The sequence below is a fragment of the Hypanus sabinus genome, chromosome 17 (genome assembly GCF_030144855.1).
Source record: "Hypanus sabinus isolate sHypSab1 chromosome 17, sHypSab1.hap1, whole genome shotgun sequence".
NCBI classification, from domain to species: Eukaryota; Metazoa; Chordata; class Chondrichthyes; order Myliobatiformes; family Dasyatidae; genus Hypanus; species Hypanus sabinus.
Genome location: NC_082722.1, coordinates 7472598 through 7498772, shown reverse-complemented (window position 1 = coordinate 7498772; position 26175 = coordinate 7472598). Strand labels below are relative to the sequence as shown.

At 43.3% G+C, this 26175-nt stretch overlaps 1 protein-coding gene across 8 annotated transcripts in view; it reads left to right on the top strand.

The window, feature by feature from the left end:
* The first annotated feature begins 750 nt into the window (after positions 1-750).
* Positions 751-26175, top strand: part of mtss1lb (MTSS I-BAR domain containing 2b) — a 199851-nt gene continuing 174426 nt past the window's right edge. For 5 of the 8 annotated variants that reach the window (XM_059992518.1, XM_059992516.1, XM_059992514.1 and 2 more), the window contains exon 1: positions 752-1210. In XM_059992518.1, coding sequence (XP_059848501.1) covers positions 1139-1210 — 72 coding nt within the window. In that variant the 5' untranslated portion in view covers positions 752-1138. Of the gene's footprint in view, positions 1211-26175 lie in introns of all 8 variants that reach the window. The other 3 variants (XM_059992520.1, XM_059992517.1, XM_059992513.1) reach the window with 2 other exon arrangements.

Here is a 26175-nt window from a genome sequence, read left to right as displayed (position 1 = left end):
AGAAATAAAACGTGGAACTATCTGTCATGATAACATTAGATGCTGGAGGAGGCCTTCTGTCATAATATCTCAGTTTGACCTTACTGTGAGCTGCCATTACTCCTTACAATCATTGACAGGGTCCTCCCAAGCCCCAGGGCCTCTCAAAGTGCTTTGTAGCACACAAGTCCTTTCGTACAGCTATCACCCTTGTGTTTCAGGGGAAGACAGCAGCCCCCCTTACACACAGTAAATACCGTATCCACAAAGAGCATTAACAAACAGGAGAAAATCTGCAGATGCTGGAGATTCAAAACAACACAAAGAACGCTGGAGAAACTAACAGCATCTATGGAAAAGGGGAAACACTCGATTTTTCGGGCCGAGACCCTGTATCAGGACCATAGAACAATGAGATGAACTACTTTCGGCTTCTGTGGCGGGAAAATATTTTGATATAAACAAATGCGAAATTTTGGTTGTTTTCTAAGATATGAGTGCTTGTGTCAGAAGGTATTGAAGACAGTTTCATTTATATCCATGTAGTGGTAACTGTGCATATCTGCGTTCAGGTAGACGTTAAGTATTTGTGGGCAGTCTTGATGTGAATGATGACTGATTCGACCTGGTAACGTCTACCTTGCGCAAACCTTCGACAACTTCCTTTGTGATTTATCGATGCTGCAGAGACCTTTCCCCCGCCCACTACACTTCCACGGGCACATGACGGGGGGGGGGGGGGGGGCGTGACCGTGACCGTGCGTGGGATTTCTGCTGCCCGGCGCGCCCGCGTGCTCGCCCGCATGCTCGCTCCCGGCGGGCCCCAGTGCGCGTGCACCCGGGGGACCTCCTCACTCTCTCTCTCTCTGCCCCGCTCCCGGCGCCGTCGAGAAGTCATGTCGTGCAAAGCCACCGGCTGCCCCTGGGATTAATCGAGTTGTGAAAGTGAAAACCGGAGCGCGGGGGGCTTTCCTTCAGCCGAGGGGGAGAGTGAGTGGGCGCAGAGTGCCCCCTTCTCCTCCTCCTCCTCCTCCTCCCGCAGCCCTGTGTCCGCTCTCCCCTCATTGTTTGGTCTGCTCGGAGCTGCAGCCGCACACAAGTGGCCTGCATTCGCCCCGGTGCTTTCCCCCCACCCTCTGCTGTTTGTGGATGTACAAAGATGGAGACGGGAATGGACAAGGAATGCGGAGCCCTCGGTGGGCTCTTTCAGGCGGTCATCAATGACATGAAGGTAGGATCCCAGTCGGCGCTCTCCATTGCATTGCCCTTGGCTGTAGCGCTGGCAACAAATAAATGAAATCGCTCGCCTTTCTCTTTAAATATTGTTTTTAATTAAGCCTGTCATCCGTGTAAACTGAGGGAGCAATTTCCTCCGGAGATCTGATGCAAGTAAATACCGGGGTGGTGGGGGGGAGGTGACAGTAAATCGGAGCTTAATGTAAGTATAACATGTTTTGTACTGCAGCCGTTTAGTTGCAACTGCATTCTGTAGTGAGATAGGCGCTTTTCAATAAATGTGGAAGATTGAACCTTGCGAATGCGTGTACAGAGTATTGTGAGGGAGTCGGGTTACAGATTACAAATATCTGTGAACAAAATAGGGGAATAATATTCTGCCCCAGTGTGTGTATGTGAGGGCAGTCACTGGAACCAGAGCTCAGAGCGAGGGAATGCGGGCCGGGGTAAATTATTACACCGCACTATCGGTACGACAAATGTAGGGGAGGGAGTGCGTGTTACTGTCGCTAGATTGCTGTGTATGCCAGTTTTCTATCTGTGTATCCAAATTTGAAATTGACTTGGTTAGGGGTGGGGGGGGGGAAGGGTCATTTAAAGCTTCAGCATTTCCACTGATCCATGAAATGTTGTTGGAAGAGGGCGGAGCGATGTCAAAAATACAGCTCCTTGCTCCTTCTCTCCGCTCCAGGAAAACGCTGGCTTCGGAAGCACTGCAGGTCGCTGCTTTCTCATGGTGTGTGGAGAATCCAGACGCGGTTCAGTCACTGCAACCAAGCGTGTTTATAAAACACTTCACGGGGATGCTACAATACCAATTAATTTTAAAGTGGTTTTAAATTCCGACCCCCCCCCCACCCCGTCTTGACTGAACGCTGAATTAAGAGTTGGGTTTAAAACGGTTTTATCTGCAGAAGATGATCAAATCTTTCTTTATTTTTGGGAAAACTGACTAACTGTTTAGTAGCTACCACAAAGTATTTTTATTTAGGAATGGACACCCTTTTGCCGCTGCATCCTGGTATTTAAATACTAAAAAACAAAGATAAGGCAGTGATAGGACTATTTTTCTTGCAGAAGTGTGTCTGAGAGGAAACAGTACCCTTTACACTGACCTTGGCATGCACTCTCACGTTTTGTTGCCCCAAGCCAACGATGCCCTTTATTCCCAGCAAGGCCACTCCTGGGACTATTGACAGGATTGTGCAATTGATTAAAAAGAAGGCCCCGTTCTGTGCACAGAGGGCATGGTTGTTGCCAAGTGACCTGCTTTGGACCAACTGCAAATTGAGACTGTTCCATACTTACAAAACAACAGTCAGAATTTTGCGAAAGAGATTTATGTGCTCCAGACGCAAACGTTATGGATTCTGTCTGTGTACTTTTGGGTTTATGTGAGAAATCTCCATGAGACAGTTGTGGGGTGGATGTGGGGAATTGTACTGGTGGACACAGGTTTGTCAGGTTACCAAGCGAGGTGTCATGGCAGTACGTTGCGATAAGTTTAATGCTGTCTGAAAATAACACTGTTCCTGTGACGGCCTAACTGGACTCTGCATTGCTGCTGCCCATTGTTTTTCTGGTGTTTCTCTACCGCACAGTACTGTTAGTAATTATGGGGCTAACAAATGGCAGCGCTGATGTGTCCCGGAAACTGTTGACCATGGAATTAATTTGCAATACAGTTAGTGTGATGGCATTACAAGCACAGGCGACATGGGTTCAATTCCTGTAAGTTACCATGCTTTAATTATAAATAGATAAATGATAACTCAAACCCAGCATGGCAAAAGATTATGTTTGGCCCATCCCAAATTGTCCTTGAGGAATTGGAGAGGGCAAAGTGGTGAGTTGGCTTTTTGAACTTCAGCAGTGCTGGTGACGTTTGCTTCCAGAGAGCAATAGGACAAGACGTTCTAGGATTTAGACCTTGTCGTGACAAAGGAAGAGCAATGGATCTCCAAGTCAGTTTGGTGTTGCACAAGATTGAAGTGCAAGCGAAGTGATATCTTGTTTCCATTATGGAGGGGCCTGCTGAGACCCATATTACGTACAGGACTGTCCTTTCCATCCAACGAAGGATCACTTGCTCTAGAAGTGCAGTTGAGATCTGCCAGATTAATCTTGGGGTTTGCTTTGCAAGGAGAGATTCAGAAGACTTATCCTAGGCAAAAGCAAAGTGATCTCATTGAAAGACACAACATTCTCAGAGCTTGAGTGGGTAGCTTTGGAGGTGATCTCTCCACTTGGAAGTCTAGAATTATAGGTCACAGTCACCATTCAGGGCAGAGACAAGGAGAAACCTCTTCATCTAACGCATGATGATTCTTTTGGAATCCCCTCCTGAAGAGGGCTGTGGCAGTTCAGTCACTGAGGTTGTTCAATTCACCTTGGAATACTGAGTAAATGCAGTAAAGTGGCCCTGATCAGCATTGATTGCATTAATGGTGAAGAAGGCAAAAGAGGCTGAATGGCATCTCCTTCTCTTTCTTGTGCTCCAAACTGTGATGAGTTCTGGGCTGGTGTGGGTCCTTGACATTACTACAAAAAAGACAGCCGTCGCTTGACCATACCATCAGTATCAGCTTCCTTCGCTGCTGTTGACAGTGGGCAGGAGAGTAATCAGCCTCGTTGCTTGTTTTTATGGATGGTGTTTCTGGCCAGAACATTAAACCATAGAACATTACAGCACAGAAACAGGCATTTTGGCTCCTCTTGGCTGTGCCGAACCATTTTTCTGCCTAGTCCCACTGACCTGTACCTGGCCCATATCCCTCCATACACCTCTCATCCATGTACTTGTCCAAGTTTTTCTTAAATGTTAAAAATGAGCCCACTTTTACAACTTCATCTGGCAGCTCATTCCACACTCCCACCACTCTCTTTGTGAAGAAGCCCCCCTCCCCCAATGTTTCCTTTAAACTTTTCCCCCTTCACCCTTAACCTATGACCTCTGTTTTTTTTTCTCCCCTAGCCTCGGTGGGAAAAGCCTGCTTGCATTCACTCTATCTATACCCATCATAATTTTATACACCTCTATCAAGTCTCCCCTCATTCTTCTACATTCCAGGGATTAAAGTCCTAACCTAATCAACCTTTCTCTGTAACTCAGTTTCTCAAGTCCCAGCAACATCCTTGTAAACCTTCTCTGCACTCTTTTAACCTTATTAATATCCTTTCTGTAATTTGGTGACCAAAACTGCACATAATACTCCAAATTTGGCCTCACCAATGCCTTATACAACCTCACTATAACATTCCAACTCTTATACTCAATACTTTGATTTATAAAGGCCAATGTACCAAAAGCTCTCTTTACTACCCTGTCTACCTGTGACGCCACTTTTAGGGAATTTTGTATCTGTATTCCTAGATCCCTCTGTTCTACTGCACTCCTCAGTGCCCTACCATTTACCTTGTATGTTCTACCTTGGTTTTTCCTTCCAAAGTGCAATGCTTCACACTTGTCTGTGTTAAACTCCATCTGCCTTTTTCCAGCTGGTCCAGATCCCTCTGCAAGCTTTGAAAACCTTCACTGTCCACTACATCTCGAATCTTTGTATCATCAGCAAATTTGCTGATCCAATTTACTGCATTATCAACCAGATCATTGATATAGATGACAAATAACAATGGACCCAGCACTGATTCCTGTGGCACATGACCAGTCACAGGCCTCCACTCAGAGAAGCAATCCTCCACTACCATTCTCTGACTTCTCCCAATGAGTCAATGTCTAATTCAATTTACTACCTCTCCATGTATACCTAGCGACTGAATCTTCCTAACTAACCTCCCATGCGGGACTTGTCAATATTAGTAGATATTGGTGTTGTGATTACCTAAGCACAGCTTATCAGGGTTGTGGCTAGTTTTGGAGCGCAGTTCTTTGGTGCCGCAGTTGAACATTGTCTAGATCTGTAACCTTTGCGGTGCTTTCCACCATAACTTGATTCCACGTAGAATGAATCAAATTGGCTAGAGGTAGTAACTAACACACAGACACAGTGGTGGAGGAACTCAGCAGGCTAGGCAGCATCTATGGAAAGAGTATAGTCAACAATTTGGGCCAAGACCCTTCAGCAGGACTGGAGAACAATAGATCAGGAGTTGGGAAGGAGGAAGAAACACAAGGTGATAGGTGAAACTCTGAGGGGAGGAGGAGTGAATTAAAGAGGAGCAACAGAGCAAGGCGATGGGCAGGAAAGGAGATGAGGTGAGGGAGGGAAAGGGGGGTGGGAATAGAGGGGGGCACATTACTAGAAGTTTGAGAAATTGATGTTTATGCCATCAGGTTTGAGGCTACCCAGACTGAATATAAGATGTTGCTTCTCCAACTTGAGTGAGGCCTCATTGTGACAGTGGAGGAGCACATGCACTGAGATGTTGGAATGGGAAGTGGAATTAAAATGGGTGGCCACTAGGAGATCCTGCGTTTTCTGGCAGACAGAGCTTAGGTGCTTGGTGAAGTGGTCTCCCAATCTGCGTTGAGTCTCAAGAGGCCACACCAGATATAACAGACTCACAGGTGAAGTGTCGCCTCATCTGGAAGGACTGTTTGGGCCCTGAGTGGGGGAGGAGGAGTAGGGGCAGATGTAGCACTTGTCCCATTTGCAAGGAGGGACAAATGGGCAAGGGAGTCGCATAGGGAGAGATTCCTGCGGAAAGCTGTAAGTCGGGTTGGGGAGGGAAGCGTGTGCTTGGTGGTGGTATCCCAATGAAGATGGCGGGAGATGTGGAGAATTATTTGCTGCACACAGAGGCTGTTGGGGTGAAAGTGAGGATAAGAGGAGCCCTGTTCCTCCTGAGGTCGTGGGTGGAAGGGGATGAGTGCAGACGTGTGCAAAATCGGATATGGTGGAGGAAGGGAAGCCCTTTTCTTTGGCTGGTGATAGTTTTCTGTGATGATGCTGATCTTGGGAGGAAAACAAGGTGGATCACCGCTCTACACTCTGACTAAGGCTACGTCCACACTAGACCGGGTAATTTTGAAAATGCCGGTTTCGCGTAAAAATGATAGGGGTCCACACTATACGTTTTAAAAAATATCTCTGTCCACATTAAAAGGGATATTTCAGCGAATCTCCTCCTACTGCACATGTGCAGGACACATTTACCGAAACCAAGCAACATGTTTGGTGTTGAATCTTGCCGTGAAAGACTTGCTGCATGTTTGTCCAGTTACAGACTAGAAAAACTTAAATGATAGACTCGCACAGGAGGACTTAAAAGTAAAAAAAAAACATACTGGACCGTATGGAGGCAACCGACAGGGAGTTCACGGACAGATTGACCCGGCTGACGACGAACATTGAAAAACTGATGAACTCTGTTGCATTAATAAAGCTCCTTGTTAAATGTATAAAACGTGTCTGCATCACTGTTATCTTGTATTTCCATACAATGTTACATTAGGCTGTTGCACATGTATTGTCAGAGAAGTACTTGCATAAATAGGTAAACCATCTTCATACGAGCAAGGACAGAAAACGGCAAAGTGAGTATACTTGTTTATTCATTAAGTTACGCGTCAAAGTATTTGATGAGTACATTTCTAACTCTTCTGGCTTCAGTCTCGTTGCCGTCTGTTCTGAAATTGTTAGGTTGAGTTCAAGAAAACAATGAAATGGTGTGCTCCCGTCACAATCTGTTCTGGCAAGTCATGACAGCATTTTTAGATTTCTCCAGTTACCCTGTCCACACTGCTCCGGCAAAGCGGCGTTTTCAAAATTACACACTCTGGAGAGCATTTCTGAAAATCTCGTTTCAGGGGACGAAAACACCATTTTAGTGTGGAAGGGGGGTACAAACAAAGAGAAAAAGCTTCGGTTACGGATTTATCCGGTGTAGTGTGGACATTGCATGAAACTGTTTACAGGAGCTTCAGCCTTTGTTTGGTGCTGGGCCTGGTATCACTAGAATGCTCTAGGTCCACCACCTCCCTCTTGCTCTTTAATTACACAGCAGTTCACACCGAGATGTTGCAGCTTCAGTATGCTGCCATCTTATTTTGTTTCCATATGCCTGGTGTCACCATTCATGCAAGCCCCTGCTGCCTTTTTTTGGAGCCATGGTGAACCCACCTTTCCACCCCAGACTGATGGATGCAGTGAGGGAAATACCAGACCACGCGGGTTCAGATTAACACACTAAATAATCCCTGTTTCAACTCAGCGTGCGAGCCAACGATTCACCACACTGACTTTGTAGTATATATAGAGCTTGACAAAGTGGTGGTGGCACTAGCTTTCACACTCACTTTCAAAATAAAGAGCCACAGAGTTGAATAGAAAGGCCCTTCTGCCCAACTTGTCCATGCTGACCATGATGTTTTTCTCAGCCAATTGCATCTGCCCACATTAGATCCAAATCCCTCTATGGCTCCCCAATCTAAATATCTTTTTAGATGCCTTTTGGATTCTGTAATTGGTTCTGTCTCCACCATGTCTGGCAGTTCCCTCCATGTATACATCATCCACTGTGTGATAAAACTTCCCCCTCAACCTCCTTTAATTTTGTTCCCTCTCACCTTAAATCTGTGCCCTCTAGTTTTAGACTCCCCTACCCTGGGAGAAGGACTCAGTCCATCTTTTTTTAAGCCTCTCACATCCTACAAGGTCACCCCTCAGCCTTCTATGCTGTCGTGAGGGGGAAAAATGGCAAGTTGAGTTCCTACCATTCCAATTTGGATGTCACCATTCTTCCCTCGTCTGTGGATCAAAGTTATGGAAATTGTCTCCGTAATGCTATCTGTAGGGGAGTCTTCATTTAGGAAAACCCTCATCAGGGTCAAATGGGGAAGAGGAAACAACTATTAATATCTACCTTGAAATAATATTTCCTTTTGTTGCTCCTGGTTTATTTGGAAGCATAAAGCTGTGGAAAGCATTTACACGATACTGACCGTGGTTTACAGTGACATCAGTCGGAGACTTGGAGAAGGCTGACTACTTTGACTGTTCCAGGGAAGGATGCCAGCGGTTTATGGCTGTTCCATTCACAATCCTTAAGAAAAATTGAACATTGCGCTCTTTGTTGTAGTAACTTTGGCAGCACTGAAGTTGGCTGCATCAATAGAATCAGAGGCTTGCTTCATTATTACTTATTTATGTGATGAGGGCATCACTATTGCATCCCTAATTTCCCCAGGGAAGGTGGGGGTGAACCATTTCCTTGAACTGCTGCCATCCTCCTGGTGAAGGATCGGCTTCGAATGGTGCTGTAGGGAGAGAGTTCAGGGATTTAGATCTAATAAAGTGCACAACAGCTCTGCCCATCATTAAGGACATCTACAGGAGGCAGTAACTCAAGAAGCTGGCATCCCTCGTTAAGGATTTTCACCATTCAGTACATGCCCTCTCCTCGTCATTACTATCAGACAGCCTGAAGACCCGTACTCAATGGTTTAGGAAGAGCTTCTTCCCCCTGTGCCATCAGATTTCTGAACGGTCCATCAACACCACCACCTTACTACTCTTTTGCACTATTTTGTTTACTTATTGTAACTTACAGTGATTTTTAAAGTCTTTGCACTCTATTGCTGCTGCAAAACAACAAATGTATGTTAGTGATAATAAGCCTGATTCTGATTTAGTAAAACATTTCCAAGCGAGGGTGGTGAGCACCTTAGAGGAGGATGGTGATGTTCCAATGCTCTCTCTGCATTGCCATCATGGTCACAGGTGACACATGCACACGAGATAACGCGGTGTATGGGGTGCCAGTCAAGTTGACTGCTTTGACCTTAATGGAGAGAGGTTCTTTGTCTGATATTGGAGCTGGACTCAGCCTGGTTAAATGTGTGATGTAGATCTTGGAAGGGCTGTAGGGTGTCAGGAGGAGATAATCACTCACATGCTCCTATTGTTAAAGAATTTATGTAGCTTGTTCAGTTAAGTCGAAGATGGGCACAACTATTGTGTTGAACATCAACAAAAGTGATTAAACTGTTGCCTTCGGTCTATTGAATCGCTGTCAGAATCAGGTGTAATATCACCGGCAATGTTGTGGCATACGGAGTCTCAGTATATTGCAATACGTAAAATCCAATTATAAATTAAGTACATATATTTTAAAAATAAATAAGTAGGCCACAAAGTAGTGAAGTAAAGTTCATGGATTTGCAGTCTAATCAGAAATCTGATGGGAGAGAGGAAGACGCTGAAACATTGAGTGTGTGAGATGATGTTCCTTGAGTGGTGATCGAGCGTGATGGAAGGATCGTGCAGCAGCTGAAGATGGCTGGGCACAGAGTATTGCTCTGAGGAACTCCTGTAGCGATGGAAGTATTGATGTCCAAATATTACCCTCTTCCTTCATAGGACTACAACAGCAGCTTTTGGAGTGTTTTTGTTGTGATACCTGTTGACCTCTGTTTTACCAAGGGCACCTCAGTCAAATGCTGCCTCAGCTCAGGGCCATCACACTCAACTTACAATTCAGATTCTGATTTATTTATCGCATGTACTTTGAAACATAGAGTGAAATGCATTGTCTGCGTCAACCTAATGATATGCTGAGGGCAGCCCTCAAATGTCATGACACATTCTGGCAACAGCACATTGTCTCACACACAATGCTGGGAGAACTCAGCAGGTCAGGCAGTATCTATGGAAGAAGAGTCTTGGCCTGAAATTAACTGTTTTTAGGTTTATTTTCTATATATGCTGCCTGAACTGCCAAGTTCCTCTAGCATTTTGTGTGTTGCTGCTCAGGGTCTCCAGCATTTTCCCATGTCTATGATTGACAACAGAGTGTGCCCACAGTGCTTGGCAGAACAACACAGAACATAACAAGCAAGAAAACAACAGCAAAACAATCCCCTTTCCTCCCTACCACTCTCACACAGTTCTCCAACCCTAGGACAGGCCCCTGAACCACTAGTGTTCAACGGGCCTCTGATTTTCAGTGTTCTGATCAACCTTCAGGCTCTTGAACCCAATCCTCTGATTCGTGAAGGCCAACAAACCATTCACCACCTTAACCACTCTGTCAACTTGCGTGGCAACTTTGAAGGACTCTGTGTTTCTCCATACTGCTAAGAACCCTGCCATTAACCCTATACTGTGCCTTCAAATTTGAACTTCAATAGTGTATCACTTCACACTTTTCTGGATTGAACTTCATCAGCCCAGCTCTGCAATGTTCTGTTGGAACTGCAACAGCCTTATATGCTATCCACAACACCACCAACCTTTGTGTTATTTGCAAACTTGTTAACGCATTCTTCCAAGTCATATATAAAAATCACAAGTTTCAGAGGTTCCAGAACAGATCTCAGAGAATATCTCTAGTCATGGATGTCCAGACCAAATATGCTCTATCTACCACTGCCCTCTCTAAGCTAGCCAATTCCAAATCCACACTGCCAAGTTTCCACAGGTCCAATGCCTTGTGACTTTCTGACTGGATCTTCCATTAGGAAGCTTATCAAATGCCTTACAAAGATCCACATCTACTGCTCTACCTTCATTGAGTTGTTTTGTTACTTCCACAAAAAAGCCAATCAGGCTTTTGTCATTGATTTTTTTCAGGCTGTTGGAGCTTCATTCACACAAACAAGTAGAGAGTGTGTCTTCACAGATTCAGATTTATTTATCACAAGTACATTGCAAAATACAGCGAGATGTGTTATTTGCATTAATAACCAAGTGTTGCACACATTCCAGCATCAGCATTCAACAGAACAACACAAACAGCAATCAGAACAACACAAGACAAAAGCAGCAAAACAAGCCCCTTTCCCATACCCCAGCTACCCACCCACGCACCCCTTCATCCATACAGATGGGCCTCCAATTCCAGGATAGGCTGCTTCTGGACCTCCATTCCTTTTCCCTGAACACTCAAACTCGCAGTCATCAGGCCTCAAACCTCTACACCTTGGCCCACAGGCCCCTGGCTCTGGACTTCAGCCTTTGGCTTTGCCAACTTCTGGGTATTAACTCGACCTTTAGGCATTGATCCCAGAGCGCACCATTCACAGGTTATTGAAAAGGCTTCCAGGTGTGAGGAAGTGAGTCACCCCAGGAGTTCCTTCACCTGAAGTATCGTCATTTTCTTGCACTTACCGTCAGGATGCCTAAAGCCTAAAGTCCTTCACCAAAAGTTTCAAGAACAGCTACTTCCCTTCAAACATTTATTTTTTGAAACAATAGCCAAAACCTGAATAACTACTTCACCATAGAGTTCAAGTTCAGTTTATTGTCATTCAACCAAGAACATGAGTACCGCCAAATGAAACAGTGTTCTTCTGGACCAAGGAGCACAACACAGAACATAGAACTCTCACACCTAACATAAAGCAATGTTACCACAAATAAATTAACAAATAATAAGATGCATTCATGACAGAAGAAAGCTGGTGTCTCATATGTTGTAAGACCTGGATGGTGGCAGGATGTTCAGTAGTCTTATATACTGGAGGAAGAAACTGTTTCCCATCCTAATAATTCTTGTCATAATGCTATGGTACCTCTCGCCTGATCGTAGGGGGTTAAGAGATTGTTGGGCGAATGAAGGATTCATCGACAAAGCTGAGGGCCCTCAGTATGCAGTGCTCCTGATCACTATCTCTGATGAGTGGAAGTGAGACCCTGATGATCCTCTCAGCAGTCATCACAATCCTTTGTAGAGTCTTGCGGTCAGATGCATTGCAATTCCTGTACCAGACAGTGATGCAGCTGGTCAGGACACTCTTGGTGGTACTCTGAAAAAAATTGGCTAAGATGGGGTGGGGTGGAGTGCGGGTGAGTCACACTCACCTCAATCTCCTTAGCAAGTAGAGTTGCTACTATGCTCTTTTGATCAAAGAGGTAGTGTTCAGAGACCAGGTGTGCACTCCCAGAGATCAGAAACTCCCCAGAGGAGCTGTGTATGTGCAGTGACGAGTGGTCCATCTGCATCTTCCTGAAGTCAACAATCATTTCTTTGATCTTGTCCACGGCACATTGTGCTCACACCTTTCAAATAACTGCTCTACCTCTTCTATCTACGCTGCCTCATTGTCAATTGATGAGGCCAACCACTGTTGTGTCATCGGTGAATTGGTGTATCGGTTTCTTGAACTTCTGGTAGTTGCCCCCCCTTTCTACCAATTCCCATTCTTATTCCCACCCCTCACCTGCACATCACCTCCCTCTGGTATTTCTCCTCCTTCCCTTTCTTCCATGGTCCTCTACCCTTCCTATCAGATTCCACCCTCTCCAGCCCATTAACTTCCCAGCTCTTTACTTCCTCCCCTCCTCCCACCTTCTTTCTTTGACTTCTCATATTTCTTCCAGTCCTGGTGAAGGGTCTCAGCCCGAAACTGCGACTCTTTACATTTTTCCTTAGATGCTGCCTGGCCTGCTGAGTTCTTTCAGCATTTTGTGAGGATAGTTTACCCAACAGCTTCTGGGGGATAATCATATTAAATGCTGATCAGAAGTCCATAAACAGCATCCTGGCAAGTAGACCTCCATTTTCCAGCTGGGGCTGGATTGCAGAATCCAGGGCATCATCAATGGACCAATCTGAGCAACAAGCAAATGGAAGGGGTCCAGTGTAGCAGGAAGATGGAACTTAATGTGATCCATAACCAGCTGCTCAAAGCACTCCACTGGACTGTCACCCTCTTGGGCTCCAGGATGATAGAAGCACTGTGACCACTTTCTACTACAGTTGGCCTTTGTTTTATTCTAATTGTGTTGTTTCTTGTAACGATAGTGTGTAATTTATGCTTTTCTTGTGGATGTTCCTTATATGATGCTATGTCTGTGATGCTGTTGCAAATAAACGTTTCATTCCAAGATCCAAAATGGCGACGCAACGCAGCTTGCAGCGGCCACTCCGGAACTGATTATCTGTTATTTGTGAAGTGGGGTGCCGTGCGCAGTCATAATCGATTGAAAACGGACGTGGAAGCACGGCGGAACATCGGGAAATTCCAGGAAGACCTTCTTCGTTGCTGTTGCTGCTGTGAGGTCCGGGACTCTGCTGGGAAGAACAGGCCCCCCCCCCCCAGTCCTCAGGGTCGAGTTGCTGATGGCTGTTGGTGGGGCTATCTTAATACGCTCGGCAGAGGATGGTGCTCGGAGAAGCTGTGCCAGAGGGGCTGGTCGTCGGCTCGGAGGTTCGACGGACTCAGGTTGCTTTTGGTGTGGGCTGCATTTGCGAGACTGGTTTCGACAGAGCTTCCATTGTGTGCTGCATCTGCAAGGCTGAGTTGGGCAGCACCTTGAAGTCCATAGTGGGGGTATTCCCTTCTGCCGCCGGCGTGGGATGCTGAGTCTGTCAGAACCCTGGGGACTTGTGGAAACTGTGGTGATTTCTTTTGAACTTACGGTCCTTTAACATCTTGAACTATTTTTACTGTGCCCTTAGTCTGTTTTTTTTATCAATTATGCTATTGTTTGCACTGTTATAACTATATGTTGTAACTACGCGGTTTTGTGCAGGTCTTGTAGCTTCAGTTTTTGGTCTTGTTTGTCTGGTGGATTTGGAGCTCCTTTCCGGGGAATGCACTAGACAGTAGAGCGGTATTAATACGCAGCAGCCTCTCCGGACTCTGGATTGGGGTTTGCCAAACGTTATGTGGATTTTCTAGTGTAGTCTGTTTTGTCATATGCTTTTGTGATATCATTCTGGAGGAACATTGTCTCATTTTTTAACTGCATTGCATTTGTGGTTTCTAAATGACAATAAACTGAATCTGATTTGTGCTTGCATACAACAATGAACAATGAACGGTCGAATCTGAGAGAGTTGATAGGAATGTGGGGAGAATGAAATGGATAGGGTTAGTGTAAATGTGTGCTCGATTGCCAGTGCAGACTGGCCGAAGAGCCCATTTCTGTGTTGTGAATCTCTGACTTTATGAGAAGGGTGGAATTTCCGATAACGCAGCAACCCAGTGAAGTCACCCCAGAAGAAAAGAATTTTGAGAGGGTGATGAATTCTTCATTCAGGAGGATGGTGGAAACTTGCACACGAGAGGCGGGGGGGGGGTGGGTGGGGGGGAGAGAGTGGGGGAGAGAGAGAGTTTATCTGTCACGCATATATCAAAACCTACAGTGAAGTGTGTCCTTTCCGTCAAATCAAATCAGCAAGGATTGTGCGGAGCAGCCAGCAGTTGTTTCCAGCACCAACAGAGCACATCCGCAGCTCACTAACCCTAAGGGTATGAAGTGGTAAATGTGGGCTCACTTTTAACATTTAAGAAAAAATTGGACAGGTACATGGATGAGAGATGTATGGAGGGATATGGGCCAGGTGCAGGTCAGTGGGACTAGGCAGAAGAATGGTTTGGCACAGCCAAGAAGGGCCAAAAGGCCTGTTTCTGTGCTGTAATGTTCTATGGAAACCCACAAGGTCACGGGGAGAACATGCAAACTTATTACAGACAACAATGGAATTGAACCTGGGTCACTAGTGCTGTATTAACAGTACGCTAACTACCTAGCTTCTGTGTACCAAGTAGATTCAAAGCAGATTTTGGAGGGCTTTCTGATATTGGTGGAATCGTGGGATTTGGGCTTTATGCAGGAAGATGGTGTGGATGTAATCAGATGCAATTTTATTGAATGGCAGAGCCGACATGAGGGGCTTACAATGTACGTGGGTGGGGTGATAATCTACTGAGTTGAAGAGAAATGATACCAACAACCAGATCAATGTACTTAATACTGCATGGTTATTGGGTGGATCCAATCCTGACTGTTACGTCTGGAATCTCAAATAAGGTAGACTGTCCAGCTCCAGTGGAACGCTGTGAATCGATCTAACACACTCAGTGTTGAAACAAGGAACTGCTAATTCAGGGATCTGCAAACACCAACAACAGCAGGTTAAGCAGCATCTGCAGAAGGAAGAAATGTTAAAATTCAGGTCTATGATGTTTCTTCAGAAATGTGAATATTTTGGAAATTGCATGTGTTTTTAAGTTGTGCAGAGGGACAAAGCCATTGACCTGAAATGTTGAATGGCCTCATCATGGAAGAAGAGGAGGCCATTGATTGGCACGTCGAAACGGGAATGGGGAAAGGAATTAAAATGGTCAGCCTCCTGGAAAATCCACTTTTGTCAGTGGAAGGGGAGATGCTCAACAGAGCGGTCCACTAATTTACGTCAGGTCTCACCAATGTAGAGGAGGCCACATAGGAAGCACCATATACAATAGATGACCTCAACAGATTCACAGCCTCACCTGGAAGGATTGTTTGGGGTCCTGATTAAAGGTGAGGGAGGAGGTGAAAGGGCAGGTCTGTCTCTTTCAGGAATGTGTGCCTGGAGGGAGATTAGCGGGGGAGGGATGAATGGGCAAGGGAGGGAGTAGTCTCTGTGGAAAGTGAAGACTGGGCCTCCTTCCTCTCCGCCCCATCTTTTTAATTCTGCGATCTTCCCCTTTCCTGTCCTGATGAAGGGTCTTGGCCGAAAGTGTCAAGTGTTTATTCATTTCTGTAGATGCTACCTGACCTGCTCTCAGCATTTTGTACGTTGCTCTGAGTTTCCAGCATCTGCAGTCTCTTGTGTTTACAATGCTCTAAGCGGTGTTTTATAGAGCTGCAACATTATCTCATGGCTCTTAAATTCAGTCTCCTGAAGCGAATGCCAACACTCCATGCTGTAACTTTGAGGGATCTATGTATGTTTTGATGTATATATGATAAATAAACCTGAATCTCACAACCAGCTGTCTTTTCCCTAGTACAAGTTCACAATAAATTATCTGTATTTGCAAGTTGGCATGAAAGGATCCTATGGCTTTATTTCAAAGCAGAGCATCAGTTGGGCTGGTGTCCTGGTCAATATTTATTCCTGAGACAATGTCACAACATGCCCTGCATTCCAATCACTAATGGCATTGTGGGAATTCATGGTGCACAAAATGACTTTCATTTCCTTCATTACAATATTGATTCCTCTCCAAGTGCTTTGGGATTGTCTGAGGTCATGAAAGGTGCTAAATAAATTCAAGTCTTTAAAGCAATCTCTTAATGCTGAAGGTAATTGGTGCCCAGGGAGCCCTCATTGTGTTAGCTCAGTTTCTTTATCATTCGCCTCATCCCCCCACCTGGGTCTGATTGATGTGCTTCAGTTCCGAGCTGTGAGTTTGATTTTTTTTCAGCTGACACCCCCCCCCCCTTTACGTGAAGTAGGCTGAAATGTTATGGCTGACTTTTAAAATTTTAAATTGATTGATTAGCTTTATTTGTCACTTGTACATAGGAACACATAGTAAAATATGCCATTTGTTTCAAATCAAATCACTGAGGATCATACTGGGTAGCCTGCAAGGTTCGCCATGCCTCCGATGTCAACATCATACACTTCAAACAAGAGAAAACCTGTAGATGCTGGAAATCCAAGCAACACACACAACTTATTTACTCTAACTTTGGGAAGTGGGAGGAAACCCATGCATTCATGGGGAAACTCCTTAGTCAGCAGTGGGAATTGAACCCTGATTTTACAGCTGTCGGCAGTGAAGTGTTGTGCTAACTGCTATGCTACACTGCCACCTCATTGCACTTAATTGGAAGTGTAGTCAAGTTCCCACTGACCCTGGATGCCTGTTCCTTTCCTGGATCCTTTCCTCTGGTCATTTCATACCTGTACTTAAGGGTAGGACTTCACAACCAGACAAGTGGTTGTATTCTCTGGCTGTTCAATCCACAGCTTCTGGATGACTGCAGTCTCTGTCAATGTTGGGGAGATATTTGTGTGGGACACCAAACATTAAATTATTTGTGATTCAGGACATCAATAACACGACAAGCATTTTTCCCACCTCCGAATGAGCCATCTTTACTCCTTCTGGTGAAGGTTTCATTCTTTCTGAGATTGTGATTGAATTGGTGCAGTTGAATGACTCGTTCAGCCACTTGGTTTGATGTCATGAGACTCAGTCAGCTGTAGGTCCGGTGTAGGTAGCAGTGGTCTGTTCTCTCCCACAAAGGCCGTCAGTGAGCCAGTGTTTTTCAGCCTCCACCCCCTGATGTTCTTAATTTTGTGGTTATTATTACTAACCATGAGTTACTGACTTTTCCAAATTCAGATTACTAACTGAATTTAAACTCCACAGCTCCAGAAATGGGGTCGGATTTGTATTTGAGGATCCATTTTGTCACTTCTGTGGATGCATTGCTGTGATCCAGGAAGGGCTGTGGAGGGAGCATTAATTAGGGATTATTGAATTATTCTTTGACGAGATGGTTGTTGTGGTTTTTCTGGGCAAAGCACTTTGAAGTGACATGCCCTCCTTTCAATGGAAGTTGTTTTGTTAGCTGCTGAGTTTGGTTTAATTTTGTCTGTTTATCCGGTCACTCCACCCTGCTTATCTCCAGACCTTCTCCTTTCCTGTTTGTGATAAGACAGGAACACAGAATGGGAAGTGAGATTTGTGCTTCTCATTCTTGCTGGTCTGTCAGGAGGAAGGAAGGGAATTGTTGGTATGTTACCCATAGATCCTAGGCTCAGACACATGAGGTTCTGCACATGCTGGTAACCCTGAGGTACAAACAAAATACTGAAGGAACTCAGCAAGTCAGGCAGCATTCATGGAGTCCACGCCAATCATTAACCACCCAGTTATACTGATCCTACTCAAATCCTTTTTAGGCTCCCCAATTTTTCATTAAGATGGATTCTGCCCTTGACCTTGGGTGAGTTAGTCATTGGCATGGTGGCAGTGGAGACCTCTGACCAGTGGTATGCTACAGGGAGTGGTGTTTCACCACCTATTCTTTGTCAATATGCGTTAATGAATTGAATAAAGATGAGTAACCGGTTTAAGATGGTGGTGCTAAGACTGTGCGTCAGCTTACTGGTAGTGAAGAAGACAAGAAATACGACTAAAATAATTTCTAATAACATCTTTTCTGAAGTAAATTGTGTTCAGCTATTCCCATAAACAGTGAAGAAGCAAGCAGAGGCAAAGCTGATTCAAAGGATGGGCCTTGCGAAAGCATCGCAAAGCTGGAACGCAGCAACGTGTTCAAGACGGGTTGGCAGGCGGAGTTCGTATCACTGGCTGTTAGAGTAAACAATGTAGAGAGGAGTTGATGCGGAGGCTTTGATGCCCATCCCCCAACCTGGGTGTGAGGTTGGATCACTCCGAATACATGAGATGGAGAATGTCTTCAGGCTGTATGGCCTGGGTGAGTTGCTGCGCTGGGGCCTGGTGCTGGAGTGAGGCATTACTGATTTAAACACTGACCCAGACAGCCAGAAAGCCTGAGTGTCGGGGCTGGAGGCAAGGGCTGGACTGATGTCGCTCACTCACTCTCCCACAACGTTCATTCCTCTCTGCGGTGGCTGTTGTCTCTGCGAGTTTTGTGGCCTTTTGTCCCACTGATATGATGAACTTGATATTGTGGCTTGGGCCTGCTGTCCTGGGGAGCGGATCTAAGGACTCAGTCTGGTTCGAAATGCTGTCGTCTGCTCCTCTTGTTGAGGCATGATGTGTGTGCGTGTGCTTTTTCTCTTTCCCAGCACAGTGGTTATGGTCTTTTTTAAAATTGGGTTCTTTGGGTTTCTTGTTTTGTGGCTGACTGTAAGCAAACACACCTCAAGGTGTACATCTTGTATATTCTTTGATTAGTAAGTTTGCAGATAACACCAAAATTGGTGGCAAAGTGGACAGTGCAGGAGGCTTGCAACAGGGTCTAGGTCACCTGGGAGTATGGGTAAAGGAGTGACAGATGGGATTTAAGTTGGACAAGTGCAAATAATGCACTTAAACTGAAACAGGACAAACACCATGAATGATATGGTCCTGGGGAGGAGAAGAAGACTTGAGGGGTAGAAGTATATAGTTCCCTGAAAGTGGTGACGTGTAAATAGGATGAAGGAGGCATGTGGTATGCATACCTCAATAGCTGAGGCACGGAGTGAAAGAGATTATCATATTGTACTGATACGAGTTGTTGGTTACAACATGGTTGTGTTACGGATTCAGGCAACAATAAATACATGAGCTAGGCGAGTGTTTTTATAACAAATAACATGTTTATTAAACACTGAAAACAAACCCCCAAAAGTAAACAAATCACTAACGTAACCGGAAATCAGCTGCTGTGCGGCGGCATAAACAGTTCTTAAAGCAATGAAGCTTAAACAGTTCTTATAGTGATGTTGCAAAAACAGTTCTTTAGAGTAGTATTGTCAAAAGTTCAAAATGCTCACAGTCCATTTAAGGGAGAGACTTTTTAAGGCGATTTAAATTCTCTTTCACGTCGTGTTGCTTCATTTCCCAAATTGAACTTTTTCCCACGAAGAATTTACGAAACGAAACGGCTTAAAGGCACTGACCTTTCCTTTACAACACTATCCTCAATCCTTTCTGCTATTTCACAGGGATTAACACGAGAACAGTCAACGAATTCCTTCCAAATAAGGATCAAATAAGGTCAAACCCGTTTCACCGTCAAAATTGATTCTCCTTGATCTTTAACTCCCGAACCCCGATCTCCACTCTCCACTGATTCTCAACTAGCAGTATTGTAAAGAAACTGCTGGCAATGACCTTTTAAACTTTAGGCATTAGGTAAAACTTCATCTTCCAACTAAACTGCGTCATCACATTAAATCACGCAGTGACATGAAGTCAACATGGCAAATCCAGCCACGAACTGCCCCTCCTCACAGGGAGGGGTCCTCCTTTTATACCCTGTGTAAAAAAAACCTGTCACATGACCTCTACTGGCGGGAAAATGACGTCACTCCACCATCACAAGACCATTACCTCGAGTCCAGTATAGCTTCAACCCCAGTCACGTGACAAGAGTACCGCTGTCACGTGTCACGAGTACATAACACCTCCCTCCAAAAAAACATTTTTGGTCTGACAAGAACAAAAATTTCAAAAATTATTTACAAGAAAAACAAATATATAAATTTTATAACATACACAATATACAATACCATCATATAACATCTTAGAACTCACAATACAGTAGGAATGTTACAATTGAAAAAAAAACTCCATAAAAAAAATTACATTGTACATTCAACATTGAGATAGACAATCAGCAACCACTTTATCTTTACCTTTAATATGAGTTATCTCAATATTGTACTCTTGTAACATCAAACTCCAATTTAATAATCTTCTGTTTTTGTTTTTCATCTTACTCAGAAAAACTAACGGATTATGATCAGTGTAAACAATAAGTGGTTTTTGAGTTGTACCAGCATATACCTCAAAATATTCCAAAGCTAAAACAAGAGATAACAATTCCTTCTCTATTGTCGAATAGTTTCTTTGCTGCTTATTAAATTTCTTAGAAAATTAAGCTACTGGATGATCAACCTCATCACCCTCATTCCTTTGCATTAATACTGCTCCTGCAGCCTCATCACTAGCATCTACAGCTAATGAAAAAGGTTTTTCAAAGTCAGGTGCCTTAAGCACAGATTGTTGACATATCATTGTTTTCAATTTTTCAAATGCTTCTTGACAAGAAACTTCACATTCTTCTGCAAAAGGTTAGTTAATGGAAGGGCAACATTAGCAAAATTCTTACAAAATTTTCGATAATATCCTACCATTCCCAAGAATCTTCTGAGAGTTTTTTTCCCCGTTGGAGTGGGAATCTCTAAAAATGCCTGAACTTTTGCCTGGACAGGAGCTACCTTACCTTGACCCACAACATAACCAAGGTAAGTCACAGTGGCATGTCCAAATTCACTCTTAGCTAAATTAATAGTTAAGTTAGCTTTTGAAAGCCTTTCAAACAATTTCTCCACCATAATAGTGTGTGCTTCCCAAGTATCATTTCCTGTCACTAAATCATCAATATAAGCATCAGTATCTTTCAATCCCTGAATCACAGAGTTAATCATCCTCTGGAAAGTACCTGGGGCATTCTTCATCCCAAATGGAAGAACATTATATTCATATAGCCCAGGTGGAGTTACAAATGCAGAAATCTCTCTACCTCTGTCCGTTAATGGAACACACCAATACCCTTTCAATAAATCAATCTTTGTAAGGAACTTTGCTTTTCCAACTTTATCTACACGATCATCTACTCTAGGAATTGGATATGCATCTGTTTTCGTTACAGCATTCACCTTCCTATAGTCCGTACAAAACCTACTACCATCTGGTTTTGGCACCATCACACATGGTGATCTCCAATTCAAGTTAGATTATCTAATGATATTATTCTCTAACATATATTCAATTTCTTTCTCAGCAAGTTCACATTTTTTATGTTCATCCTATATGGGTGTTATTTAATAGGTTTGGCATCTCCAACATCTACATCATGTGAAGCTATAGTAGTCCTTCTCGGAACATCTGGAAACAAATCCTTATATTTAAAAAGTAATTCCTTCATCTCTTGTTTCTGCCCTAGCTGTAAATGTGCTAATTTCTCATCAATATTTTCCAGAATGGTTGATTTTGGTAACCTAACAGAAACAATGTTGGATTTAGAATGAAATTCAGAAGAATCATCCATCATGTTCCTAGTTAAATCAAACTCATTCTCACTAACCACAACAGTCACAGTATCAGATTGTTTCCCATAATATGGTTTTATCATATTTATATGGCAAAGTTGTGTTGACCTTCTACGATCTAGAGTTTTTATCACATAATCCACATAATTGATTTTAGACACAATTTCGTAAGGACCATGAAATCTAGCTTGTAAAGGATTCGTTTGCACTGGGAAAAGAACCAACACCTTATCTCCAGGCTTAAACATTCTCATCCTAGCTTCTTTATCATACCAAGTTTTCATTTTCTTCTGAGCCAATTTTAAATTTCCCTTGGCTAAGCTACAAGCTTTATGTAACCTGTCCTTAAATTTCAAAACATAGTCCAACAAATTAGTGTGTATTTCCTTACTAGTCCACTGTTCTTTTAATAAAGCTAAAGGTCCTCTAACTCTATGCCCAAACACAAGTTCAAATGGACTGAAACCTAAAGATTCTTGTACCGATTCCCTTACTGCAAATAAAAGTAAGTTTATACCCTCATCCCAGTCACTTTCATTTTCCACACAATATGTCCTAATCATATTCTTGAGGGTAGAATGAAACCTCTCCAAGGCACCTTGCGACTCTGGATGGTATGCAGACGAAGTGATTTGCTTAGCTCCCAATTTATAAACTATCTGTTGAAACAATCCAGACATAAAATTACTGCCATGATCAGTTTGTATTTCTTTAGGTAATCCAAAATAAGTAAAGAATTTTATAAGAGCCTTTGTCACAGTTTTAGCTTTTATATTCCTAAGTGGTACTGCCTCTGGAAACCTAGACGAACTACACATGATAGTCAACAAGTACTGATAACCAGTTTTTGTCTTTGGTAATGGACCGACACAATCTACAATAACTTTAGAAAACGGTTCACCAAGTGCTGGAATAGGTTGTAATGGAGCCACTGGTGTAACTTGATTTGGTTTACCCACTTTTTGACAAGTATGGCACATTTTACAAAACATCGCCACATCTTTTCTTAGACCAGGCCAGTAAAAATGTTTTAAAATCTTGTCCACAGTTTTCCTTACCCCTTGATGTCCACCTAAAGGCACACTATGAGCTAAACTCAAAATCTCATTTCGATAAACTTTAGGGACAACCACCTGGTAAACAATATTCCATTCCTCATTTGCAGGAATTGTAGGCGATCTCCACTTCCTCATCAACACTCCTTTTTCCAAGTAATATCCTACTGGCACCTTATCAATTTCACTATCTAGTAGAGCTTGTTCCCTTAATTTTATAATCTCAGGGTCTCTATTCTGCTCTGCTATCATCTCCTTCCGAGACAGAGATAAATCTTCATAGTCAGACTTACTCCAAGAATCTTGTTCAAACAACGGAGGTAAGAAAGTCTCTGACACATCCTCAAAACTCGAATCCTGAGTTGAACAGTCATGAGTAACGACCTCATTCTGCGCATCCTCATTATGCTGTAATCCTACTTTATCCTACTCTAACCCTGACTTTAAATTTACTTGATGTAAACATACAGGCATAAAATCACTCCCAACACCTCTTATATAATTTACCTCACCAGTATCAGACTCTTCATTAAACTTCAACACACTGTCTAACATCCATGATTGAGAAGCTCCAGTATCCCTAAGGATTTTTATTGGCACCAGAGTAGATCCTTCTTTCAAGGATACAAACTCTTCAGTTATAAAATGATCATATCCCTTTTTAACATGATCAGACTCTAACAAAACCTCATTTGTGTTTATCAAACCCTGTAACTTTACAGGTGCTTCAGTATGTTGCACACAAGCGTCTGGAACCGCTTCCTTCTCTTTCCTTTTCAATCTGAAACAGTTAGCTATTACATGGCCAGGCTTCTTACAATAGTTACAAATAAGACCAAACTGTCTTTCCTTCACAGGTTTTCCTTCCTTCTTACCTTTCTTATTAACTTCTGATTTAATTTCTGATTTACCTTGAGTCTCCATGTTATTTTTCCTCTTAAAAATTCTACCCTGAGGAAATTTATTCTTACGGATTAAAACATACTCATCAGCTAATCTAGCACAGTCCTGCAATTTATCAGTATCCCTCTCATTTAAGTAGGACCTTACTTCAACAGGAATGCTTCTTTTAAATTCCTCCATTAAAATCAGCTCTTTCAATGTATCATAGTCCTCATTTACATTTTTAGAAGAAACCCATCTCTCAAAACACATAGCTTTATCATAGGCAAATTCCACATAAGTCTTTTCCACAGACTTCTTCAAACTTCTGAATCTTTCCCTATACGCTTCTGGGACTAATTCGTATGCCTTTAAAATATGCATTTTCACAATATCATAATCAAGTGCTTGCGCAGCAGTTAAAGCTGTGTAAACTTGTTGTGCTTTGCCTTTAATTACACTCTGTAACAACACTGATCATTTATCTTTTGGCCACTCTGACATCCGAGCAATAGTTTCAAAATGTTGGAAATATCTTTCCACTTCTGTTTCACTAAATGGTGGGACCAATTTAATTTCTTGACTAGCAACAAACGGTTTTCTAGAACCAGAAGACTGATTCCCAGACCTTAATTCGTCATTGCATATTCAAATTCCCTTTTTTTTCTGATCAGCTTCCAACCTACAGCGCTCCAATTCTGCTTTACTTTGTTCCAACTTCATTTGTTCAATTTGCAACTGCATCTCCAGATTACTTATTGGAAACAACTCTAAAACCGATAAATCAAAAACACCCGAATCCACAGTGTGACGCGATTTTTCTCTGTATTACAGCCTATGATGTGGTCTTCAAAATACCTTTAAGTTGCAATCCACTAGCTATCTCAGATACCTCAGTTTTTTTTGCCTTCGCTAACAACTCCACGCCTGGCGAAACCAGAGACTCATCAATATTCATTGTTGCCGAAAACCACTCACAAGCCAATCAAACAAAAGAATCGAGTATTCCCCTTTTCCAAAATACCGATCCAAAAGTTAGCAAGCATTTAAACTCAAACGATCCAATCCAGACGCAGCCCCCATATTTATGTTACAGATTCAGGCAACAATAAATACATGAGCTAGGCAAGGGTTTTTATAACAAATAACATGTTTATTAAACACTGAAAACAAACCCCTCAAAAGTAAACAAATCACTAACGTAACCGGAAATCAGCTGCTGTGCGGCAGCTTAAACAGTTCTTAAAGCAATGAAGCTTAAACAGTTCTTAAAGCAATGAAGCTTAAACAGTTCTTAAAGCGATGAAGCTTATACAGTTCTTAAAGCGATGTTGCAAAAACAGTTCTTTAGAGTAGTATTGCCAAAAGTTCAAAATGCTCACAGTCCATTCAAGGGAGAGACTTTTTAAGGCGATTTAAATTCTCTTTCATGTCGTGTTGCTTCAGTTTCCAAATCGAACTTTTCCCATGAAGAATTTACGAAATGAAACGGCTTAAAGGCACGGACCTTTCCTTTACAACACTATCCTCAATCCTTTCTGCTATTTCGCAGGGATTAACACGAGAACAGTCAACGAATTCCTTCCGAATAAGGATCAAACAAGGTCGAACCCGTTTCACCGTCAAAATCGATTCTCCTCAATCTTTAACTCCCGAACTCCGATCTTCACTCTCCACTGATTCTCAACTAGCAGTATTGTAAAGAAACTGCTGGCAATGACCTTTTAAACTTTAGGCATTAGGTAAAACTTCATCTTTCAACTAAACTGCGTCATCACATTAAATCACGCAGTGGCATGAAGTCAACATGGCAAATCCAGCCACGAACTGCCCCTCCTTACAGGGAGGGGTCTTCCTTTTATACCCTGTGTAAAAAAAACCTGTCACATGACCTCTACTGGCGGGAAAATGATGTCACTCCACCTTCACAAGACCATTACCTCAAGTCCAGTACAGCTTCAACCGCAGTCACGTGACAAGGGTACCGCTGTCACGTGTTACGAGTACATAACAGTTGGGATAACTGTGTGCAGTTCTGGTTGCCGTGCTGCAGGAAGGATGTGATTACACTGGGGTGGGTACAGAAAGAATCATGAGGATGCTGCTGGGACTTGAGTTATAAGAAGAGAGTGAGTGGCTGGTCTCAGACCATCTTCCCTGGAGCATGGGAGGCTGAGAGGTGACCTATAAAATGAGGAGAGCCATAGAGATGGTAGATAGTTACAGATCATTTCCTCATAACTGAGGAGTCTAAATGTGAGATTTAACGTGCGAGGGGGAAGATTTAAAAGTGAAGGGGTTGAGTTTTTCCACACAGAGCGTGGTGCGTGTATGTGGAATGAGCTGCTCAAGAATGTGACCACTCATCCACCCACCAGGGACCATGATTGATTGGTTGTCAGTCGTATCTGACAATGACATTGGACGTTCAGATTTTGATGTGAACTGCACAAAGAAACGTGTGGGAGAGTTTTGAAGTGGAAAAGCTTGTCCACTCTGCAGTCTCTCGCCCTTGAAGTCCAGGTCTGGTGATACAAGTAGTTGTCACAACTGAAGTCTTCCTTGGTTACAGTGG